The 9,240-nt window shown below is 49.6% G+C and overlaps 2 protein-coding genes across 2 annotated transcripts; one reads left to right on the top strand and one right to left on the bottom strand.

Moving 5' to 3' along the window:
• The first annotated feature begins 2,519 nt into the window (after positions 1-2,519).
• Positions 2,520-5,344, top strand: LOC127342829 (uncharacterized). The gene is made up of 3 exons (XM_051368842.2): positions 2,520-2,641; positions 2,768-2,961; positions 4,886-5,344. Exons 2-3 carry the CDS (start codon positions 2,780-2,782, stop codon positions 5,070-5,072), a joined length of 369 nt encoding a protein of 122 aa, XP_051224802.1. The 5' UTR covers positions 2,520-2,641; positions 2,768-2,779; the 3' UTR covers positions 5,073-5,344.
• A 172-nt stretch (positions 5,345-5,516) lies between these two features.
• On the bottom strand, positions 5,517-7,977 carry LOC127342828 (SUN domain-containing protein 5). The gene is made up of 4 exons (XM_051368841.2): positions 7,479-7,977; positions 6,152-7,350; positions 5,996-6,081; positions 5,517-5,906 (listed from the first exon to the last, which is right to left on the bottom strand). The coding sequence occupies exons 1-4, from the start codon at positions 7,696-7,698 to the stop codon at positions 5,675-5,677; spliced, it is 1,737 nt and encodes a 578-aa protein (XP_051224801.1). The 5' UTR covers positions 7,699-7,977; the 3' UTR covers positions 5,517-5,674.
• Positions 7,978-9,240: the final 1,263 nt, after the last annotated feature.

Raw genomic sequence — 9,240 nt, 5'->3', positions numbered from 1 at the left:
GGCCCGGCTGCCACCGGCTGGTAGGACAAAAGATGTTGTGCAAGTTTCTCATTGCGAGCACGCACGACTATATATGGAACACATGCCTATTGATTGCTTTGTACTTGGACACCGTTTTATTATTATCTGCAAATGCCCTGCTATGATTGTTACATGAGTTTCTCTCATCCATGCAACGCCCGTTCATCCGTCCCCGTGCCTACAGTATTTTAATCCTGCTGTTTACTAAAATCACTACTGCTGTCTCATTACTCTGCTGCTTTGTTATTTCACTACGCTCTTTGCTATAAAGCTATTACCTCTTGATAAACTCTTGCGAGCAAGTCTGTTTCAGTGCGATGAATTGACAACTCCGCTGTTAAGGCTTCCAAGTGTTCTTTGTCTCCCCTTGTGTCGAATCAATAAATTGGGTTTTACTTCCCTCGAAGACTGTTGCGATCCCCTATACTTGTGGGTCATCATCGATGCACAAACTACATGTTGCTTTCCTTTAGAGTCTGAAGTAACAGAGTTTACTGCATTGAAGCTGTCAAGATAATTGGTAAGGTAGGGAATTGATGCAGATAAGGAGGCCTTTCCATGTCCATGAACTATATTATTCCTATGGTGGCAAACACGCAAAAGAAGGAAAATAAGTTTTGCCCTCGCATCTTGATGAGCATTAGTCAGAGGAGATAGCATCCACTATGTACCATTACATAGAAATGTATCTTCATCAGGTAGATCCCAAAAGCACCGCATGCCATCTCGTAGAGCCCGAGCCATCGTGCATGTGATCAGGGCATGGTGGTCATCCTCAACCGCGGCGCCACATATTGTACATGTGGAATCAGTCCGAGGTATCCGTCTTAGTGTCAACGTTGCCGCTCTCCAAGCAAAAACTCGAAGCTTCTGTGGGACCTTTGCACTCCAAACCAGGTTCCAAATCCCGCGAGAATCTCTAGGGGCATTACTACTCTGCCCAGGGCTTAGATCATCAATCGTTAGCTGTAATCCAAGCCTATATGCCGACTGAACCGAAAAAATCCCATTTTTCTCTGGCAACCAGGAGATGAAGTCGTCACAAGGCCGAGCTGGTAGCCTAACCGCCAGTATAGCATTAACATTCATAGGAAGACAACACTCCTGAACCAAATCTTCATTCCAGGATCTTGTAAGTGGATCAATGAGCTCTGAAACCCACCTCCTCCTCAAGTTTCCTCGTCGGCCATGGAGCTTTGGCGCGTCCAAGTGCGGGAGCCAGCTACCCCGGAATATCTTGACGGTTGTACCCGAACCAATACGCCAAATGACACTGTTTTCAATAGTTCCAACCCATGTTCAATACCTTGCCAAGTAGGAGAAGAATTTTTGATGAACGCCGTGTCCAAGAGGTTCGCCGATGGATAGTCCTTGGCCTTTAAAAGCTAGGCACACAAGCTGTCTGTGAATTGAATAAGGCGCCAAGCTTGCCTAGCAAGCAAAGCTTGTTTAAACACTTTTAGGTCCCGAAAACCAATACCGCCACGAGACTTTGGCCTAGTCATTTTTTCGAAGACATCCAATGCATCTTCCTTTTATTCTCCTCATCTCCCCATCAAAAGTCCCGAATAATTTTGGAGAGATCCTCAATAAGGCCGACAGGAAACTTGAAAACCCCCATAGCATATGTAGTCAGGGATTGAATGACCGATTTGATAAGCGTTTCCTTTGCACCACTAGACATATATTTTTCACTCCATTAATTTGCCCACCTCGAGAATTTCTCTTTCACATGGTTAAATTTATCCCCCTTCATGCCACCTTCAGGTACTGGCAGACCAAGATATTTTCCTCAAAATCTTTTGTTTCATACCTCAAGATATCCTTGATTTCATGTTGGACCTCCGAAGAGCATTTACTTTCATATAATAGAGCACTTCCCCATACTCACCAATTGACCTGTGCCTTTCTCACAGTCATCAAGAACACGCTTAACAACCGTATCTTGCTCCACTGATCCTTCAAAGAACAGGAGACTGTCAACCGCAAAAAGAAGATGTGAAATTCCTGGAGCACGCCACCCGACAGATAAAAAAATTCCGAAGGACATTCATCTGAATCTATCTGTTTATCAAGGTAGATAGACCATCAACGACAAATAAAAACAAATACGGCGACAAAGGATCACCTTAGCGAAGACCGCACGACTGGGAAAAGAGGTCTAACATGCGTCCGTTGAAGCGAACTAAGTAGCTAGCTAACAGTGGTAACGGTCTTAGTCACATGATATCAACAAATTGCAGTTACAATTTAAGTTGCAGCTCATAACTAGTACGAATCACATAGCAAATCAAATGGTGTAAAACTTGATTGAACACGCCTTTTTTTATTTTTATAGATAAAAATTCTTAGTTTTCTTTAGAGCTGCTATTTGGAGAGCAAATAGGCAGGTCGTGGAGTCCCCAAAAGGTGGAGCCAGGAGTGTGAGCCAACCGGGTTCCAGTGCCCAGAACAGAACCAGAGCCAAGGAACTGACGATACTACCCTCCGCTCGCCTACCTGCCGATTTCCCCTCCCAATCCCCGCACCCTACACCCTCACCATCTCGCCGCCGTCCTCCTCCTCCTCCTCCCTCTCCATCTCCACCCTCCTACCCCCTTCCCCCCGACGTCTCGCCAAGGTACTCCCCACTCCAAAACCCTAGCCCCCCTCCACCCAGATCAGCCGCTCAGCCCAATCCAGCGCCAGATCCGCGCACCCAGATCTGCCGCTCTCGATTTGACCTGTTTCCGCGTGCGCGTCGCAGGTTCCGGCGGCGATGGCGGCGAGGCTCGCGCAGCTGCGGACCAAGGCGGCGCAGGCGGCCGACTTCGCGTCCAAGCACGGCGGCGCATACTACAAGGAGGCCATGGAGAAGAACAAGCACTACGTCGCGCAGCCGCCCACCGTCGAGAAGTGCCAGGAGCTCTCCAAGCAGCTCTTCTACACGCGCCTCGCGAGGTGATGCCCCCCTGACCGATTCTCTGTGTCCAATCGTTTGTATTGCATGTGGCGTCGTACAATACAATCCGGGGCTGTTACACAGTGTGATTGGATCTGCTCGTGACTGTAGCAACAGGGGTAGTCAGGCTATCAGGGTACGTATTCCGATGGGTAAAATGGCGTTGTTAAGGTTTTCCCGGCAATTGCTTACTATCTCTCTTCCTGCTTGCATGCGTTAATCTATCCTAGCCGAACATGAGCATACTATGAGGTGATCCACTCTTGGCTGGCAATGTGTGGATTTCAGGTTCAGTTTCCATGTAGCAAGTAGATACAAAGTTCCCTTTTCCTTCTTCTAGAAAGTAGATATAAAGTGTTCGATTTCTCGAGAATACGGGATCATGCGGTGATTTGGTTGTTGGTCCTATAAGTGGCGTTTTCTATAACATATCCTGTTTAGGGGTTTATTGGGCAATGAGCCCCGCTGCCACTTGTAATTGAATAATTGAACTAGCATACTTCTTTACGGGCCACTATCTATGAGCTTCCAACGCCTAGGCTCTAGTCAGGTGGAAGATCAGTACTATACCTGTAATTTCTGATTAGGCGGGCCTTATGCTACATTGGGCAGGGACTATGCCAGTTCTTTACTTGATGCTCGTGCTAGGCAGCTGCCAGGGCAGTATAGTTTTGCTAGGCGCGTGTGGTGGGAGTGTGTCACATACTCCTAGCTGTACAGAACTCAGGCACAAAACTATTTAAGATTGCAAAACCCTGTGCGTGGATGGAAATGCGCCATATGATTATTGAAATGATCTGCTGCTTCAATCTAATAAGATATATGTGGTTCTTAATAATTTGGTGATCAGGGATAAACCAGAATTCTGTAAGACCTGTATGCGGTGCATTCATCTAGTATAGCTGTTTAGGTAAAATCTTGAGAAGTTTATGTGTTGGCAGGCTGGCATAGTCTCTTGTGAAGTTGATATATGATGATATAAAAGCGAGGATACTTTGTATGATTCTGGAAATGGATCTTGATACATATAGCTATCCGTGTAACATTTTACCGTTTTCTGTTTGTTCACAAATAAATTGACCCAACAGTTGCCTCAAAACATTTTAGTAAAATATAATCCTGATCTGAGTTACTGCTTGGAACACTATATGATATTTTACAGGTATTAGCAGGTTTGACCATCATAGTAAGACCTTGAGTATCTCCGCTTCTTGATTTTTTCAAGCTTAGTTTAGGTTTTGAGATTTTGGTCTTCGCACTAGCACTTTGTTCAAACAGTGCAACCTTGGCCTAGTGCATCTACATTACGGTTTACGTTCTACATTTGGTGGTATCCTAAATGTGGTTATATAATCCAGATAATTCCATGTTGTCTTTCTAGGAATTGTTAAGAGATTTAACTCTGTTTAGCTTGGCATATAGGGTGGGATTGACACTTGACCTGGTCATAACCTTATATTCTGTTGAAAAATAGCGAGCTGTTTACGTTGACATGTACTAGGGTCAATCAATACTGTCTTGGGGGTTGAACCGAATGTTGGTTGGCTAGTGGCGTGAGTGCACGGCCAGTCAACCTGTGTACATGACCTGGCCTCCACAGTAGTGCTCGTAGTTGTCTTCATCTTCAATACAGAGTCACCAGAGCTAGTTGCCCATAGATGTGGTATTCTATTTGGTATACTTTTACGTGTTCGCTATGATGCATCACTATATCTTTCACGAATCATCACTTGATTATGCACATCTATGCTGATCAATGCAAGGAACCTTTGTTGTTATTTCTATGTTAAAAAAAACCTTTGTTGTTATTTCTTGCCATTGTTCTTGTAATGTTTTCTCGTTTCTGATTAAGTCATTATACTGTTATGGCTTTATTACTTTGGAGTCTGACCAGTGGCTTCTGTATATTGCTGTTTTCTTCAGTCTACCAGGCCGCTACGAATCATTCTGGAAGGAGCTTGATTGTGTGAAGCAGGTATGGAAGAACAGGAAGGACCTCAAGGTGGAAGACCTTGGAATCGCGACATTGTTTGGTGTTGAGCTTTATGCATGGTTCTGCGTAGGCGAGATTGCTGGCAGAGGATTCACCATAACCGGCTATAAGGTCTGAATTAGATCTCCTGGCTAAGACCTTGCCTTATAATACACCGTTAGCTGTTGCTTGTCGAAATGACAAAGATACCTGTCTTCTTTCACAATTTTGTTTCTGAAAAGTTTCTAGTGCTGAATGCCAGCAAGACGAGCACACCACTGTGACGGTGCCTCAATAATTTGCTCGCTCAATTGTCCATTTCTGTGTTCTGGAACTTGTTCCCATGACACCTGCTGCAGCACCCTTGTGTTTCTGCTATGAAATGAGCCCATTTCTTGTTGCCGATGGAAGTGACTTGAGTATGGGTGTTGGATAAGCTTTTCTTTCGCTCCTCCCGCATACCGTGCTGTGAGTCTTCTTGTGCTGAAATGCTTCAGTAGGGAATGTGGAAAGCGTTGGTAACCTAGTGAACAGAATATTTTGAATATTTTCCTTCAAAAACGAAGCGTCACCACCCATGGATGATGCATCCGGTGTCCTTATTACCGGCATTTTATTTTTTCTTAAAACAACACTAGAGTGCTAACAACCTAAGCCGGAACAAATTTACACCGAAAGGCTACCAGAGGTAGCACTATCTTTCGAAGTCATTATTCCTAAGAAAAACATGCAAGTTAGGTTTAGCTGTAGAGCAGCACGATAAGGGTGGTCAGACTGCTGGCCGCCAGCACCAGCATCCATCCTCTCCCAGCCCTCTCCTCGTCCTCCTCTTTGCTGGAGAAGAGCAGCAGCACCCGATCGCAGGCCAGCTTGAAGAGCGCCAGGCATGCGAAGAAGAGGCTGATGGACAGCACCGCCAGCTCCTTGTTCTGCAGTGTCTCCTGAATGCTCCGCATTTCCTCCACGTCCCACCTGCAAACCCCCATGAATCCCATGTTAAGACATCACGACGGCCTGGCTTACTCCCTGACCAGATCATTTCATGCGATACAAGTACTTGCCTCATCGCCTCGTTCTCCCTGACTAGATCGTCTAGTTTCCCCAAGACGCTTGATTTCCAGTCCTTTAGCTCTCCCAGATCACTCGCCTGATCAACCAGTTTGTCTTTTGAGTTGCTTCAAATTATACGAGAGTTTGAGGGGAGAATTGAGACGTACCACGTCGTCCTTCCAGTCGACAAGGTCCTTCACGTCGGCCTTCATCTTCTCCAGCGCCTTGGCCGTCTGCGACATCCCGTTCTGCAGGTCCGGCAGCTTGGCGCCGTACCTCTGGTTGAGCACCCTGGTGTACTCCTCCAGCGTCGACAGCCCCACCTCCAGCGACCTCATCTTCTGCATCAGGATCTTGAGCACCGCGTCGCCGTGGATCCGCCCCGACGACGTCGACTGCTTCGCCGGCTCCTTGGCCTGCTGCGCCGGCTTCGCGTCACCCGCGCTGTTGGCGCTATTCTTGGCCACGTCGCCTGTGCTGTCGTTCCTCCCGGTGCCGTCCACCTGCTTGGCATGGACCAGGGCGCCGGCGGTGTCGTCGCGGCCGCCGCTGTCCTTACGGGCGTCGGCGGCTGTCTTCGCGGCGTCGGCGTCCGGGATGTTGCTGGCGATGAAGTCCTGCAGCATCTGCTCCACGGCGTCGATGCCGTACACCTCGAGGTAGCTGAGGATGCAGTAGAACCCGGAGCCGTAGTGGCTGGCGAGGCGCAGGCGGAGGTAGCGCGTCCACCTGGGCTCCGGCAGCACGAAGCGCTGCGCGTGCTTGGCGTTCTCGGCCGTGAACCGGCCCAGCAGCTCCCAGGACGCCTCCGCCGGGTAGCTCAGGCTGCCGTGGAGCTCGATGTCCTTGAAGTTGGAGGAGTAGTGCTCCAGGTTGGCCAGCGCCACGGTGTGGACCAGCGTCTCCTCGGAGAGCTCCACCACCACGAACTTGCCCTCCGCGGAGCAGGGGTTGCGGAGGTACCGGTCCTTGTCGCCGTCCAGGATGTTGGCGGCACCCTTGGCCTCCTTGTTGTGGGCCAGCACCTTGGCGCCCTTGGACGCCGCCGCGTAGTTGTACTCGGCGCCGCTCGGCTCCAGTCGGTGCGTGGCGCCGTCCGCGACGCGATGGTGGTGCCGGCCGGCGGTGTCGTTGTCGGCCTGGCCCTGCAGGATGCGGCTCCGGAACTCGTCCAGCTCGACGAAGGCCGCCTCGGACGACGAGTTGCCGCCAGTTGCATTGGACGGTGGTAGCGCTTCTTGGTGGTGCGTCGAGGAGGGGGGCGATTGGCACGTCGGGGAGGAGACGTTATCGGCGGGGAATATGTATGCCTCCAGTGGCATTACCTTGCAGTAGTTGTCGCGCTTTCCGTGCTCGCCGTAGAAATCTGACCGATCCGCCAATGAAGGGAACATCGCAAAAACACGAACACATCGATCAACAAGAACGCAAACGCACGCATGATGCCGATCCGTCTTGCAAGGAGATAATCGTTGGTGATGAACTTTCAGTTACCTGAAGGGTCGGTCTGGCTGTTGAGGAACTGGGAGCGGAGGAGGAAAAGAATGCACCAGACGGAGAAGATGACCGAGACCGACACCTCGCGGAGGCCGCCGTCCATGGAGAGCGCATCCGTTACCGCCGTCGGCCCACCGCCGCCTGCCCTGTGCAGCTGATGATCCCCTCCCCCACCGCCTTTTCCGCCGCCGCCTCCTTCTCTCCTCTTCCTGCTCATGCATGCACCACCTACCTAGGACCGAGGTGATGACGAATTGGCAGGTCGATCGTTCTTGTTCGTCCTTCCCTTGTTCCCAAACCACACACCAGGTACGGTGCCGGTGCGACGGTACGTTGTCGCCGTGAGAGCATGCGGCTAGGCCGGGGGGTCGATGTCGATCGGAAACGCGCCCGCGAGGGAGACGATGGAGAGAGAGGACCTCAGGAAGGGCTGGGGAGCAAGAGATGGAGCGGCAACTTAGGAGGCGACCGAGTGCGGAGTGGCAGGTGATGATGGTGTCCATGCGCGCGGCGACGGCATCGGCAGGCACACGCTGCGTCTGTGTGATTTTCCGGAGAGGGCACACGGTGTCTGCGCGCGGCACGGGCCTTAACTAGAATCCTATTTCCTTAACTTGGGCCTGGGCTAATATGTGGTCCAGTGGCCGCACTGAATTTTCTGGGGCACCTCTATTTTTTCTTTGAACAAAAAGATTTTATTACTTTAGCAACACTTTACTTTTTTTTTGAAGGATGATCAATATAAATAAGAGAAGCAAGCCGCCTCTTTAAAAATCTTCCAGTCCCCTTGGATACCCTGATAAGGAAAAATGTGCGTAAGAAACTTGTTGGCCTGAGAATTACACAATATGCTTACAATCATCTACGATCAACTCCCGCGCATAGGCAGGGGTTGCATCACACAAGACACCACTAAAACTTGATATACCTAAATGCGCCAACACATGCGCTACCCCATTGCTAACTCTGTCTACTTTGACGATTTTATATCATTATACACTTGCAGAAGCTCGCGCTCCTCTTGACAAAGAGCCCAGTATGAGGATGATTCAGTAGCTGGGTTATTCATTGCTTGGACAACACGTAGGCAATCTAACTCCAGGGTTGCCGGCCAGCGATGAAAGCGTACGAGGTGTTTTAGCCCCTCCAAACTTGCTAGCATTTCCGCCTCTTCCGCACTTTCACAATACGGAATAAATCTCAATTCCGTGAATAAGACAGAGCCCAAGTGATCACGTATCACAATACCTAGCCCTGCATTTTTTGAAGCTACGTCCCATCTTGCATCAACATTAGCTTTAAAATCCCCCTCTCCAGCTGCCGCCCACCCTGATAACTCAGGGGAGCCCTCGGGTCTTGTGATCGCTCCAAAGGGGAGCTTAGAATGGATAGCCGAGAAAGATCTTTGGTAGTTCACGATAAACTGTGCCGAGGCTTTCACTAATGCTTTCCCATCACCATGCACAATGTTATTTCGATGGTGCCATGCTCTCCAGAGAAGAAAAATAATCCTACAGCGATCATCGCTTCGTGTGCTTCCCAGAAGATGGAGCAACCACTCTTTCCCTGTCGTATAGAAAACGTCTTCAGGCGGGAGCTCCCAAATTTGACGGACCTCCTCCCGAAGGGCTCTTGCCAATGTGCACCGCACGAGAGCGTGATGACCACCCTCTATCTCCATTCCACAAATGGTGCAGGTTGGATCCACAGTTGAGATACGTCGGTGCAGACCGGAGCGAACCGCCAGCGTACCCGTTGC

The sequence above is a fragment of the Lolium perenne genome, chromosome 3 (genome assembly GCF_019359855.2).
Source record: "Lolium perenne isolate Kyuss_39 chromosome 3, Kyuss_2.0, whole genome shotgun sequence".
NCBI classification, from domain to species: Eukaryota; Viridiplantae; Streptophyta; class Magnoliopsida; order Poales; family Poaceae; genus Lolium; species Lolium perenne.
This window is presented reverse-complemented; position numbering and strand designations above follow the sequence as displayed.

Coding starts and splice junctions, on each gene's coding strand:
- LOC127342829 (XM_051368842.2), top strand. CDS start 2,780: ATGGCGGCGAGGCTCGCGCAGCTGCGGACCAAGGCGGCGCAGGCGGCC. Junction 2,962..4,885: donor TTCTACACGCGCCTCGCGAG/GTGATGCCCCCC, acceptor TGTTTTCTTCAG/TCTACCAGGCCGCTACGAAT.
- LOC127342828 (XM_051368841.2), bottom strand. CDS start 7,698: ATGAGCAGGAAGAGGAGAGAAGGAGGCGGCGGCGGAAAAGGCGGTGGG. Junction 7,351..7,478: donor CAGCCAGACCGACCCTTCAG/GTAACTGAAAGT, acceptor CGGATCGGTCAG/ATTTCTACGGCGAGCACGGA. Junction 5,907..5,995: donor AGGGAGAACGAGGCGATGAG/GCAAGTACTTGT, acceptor GGGGGTTTGCAG/GTGGGACGTGGAGGAAATGC.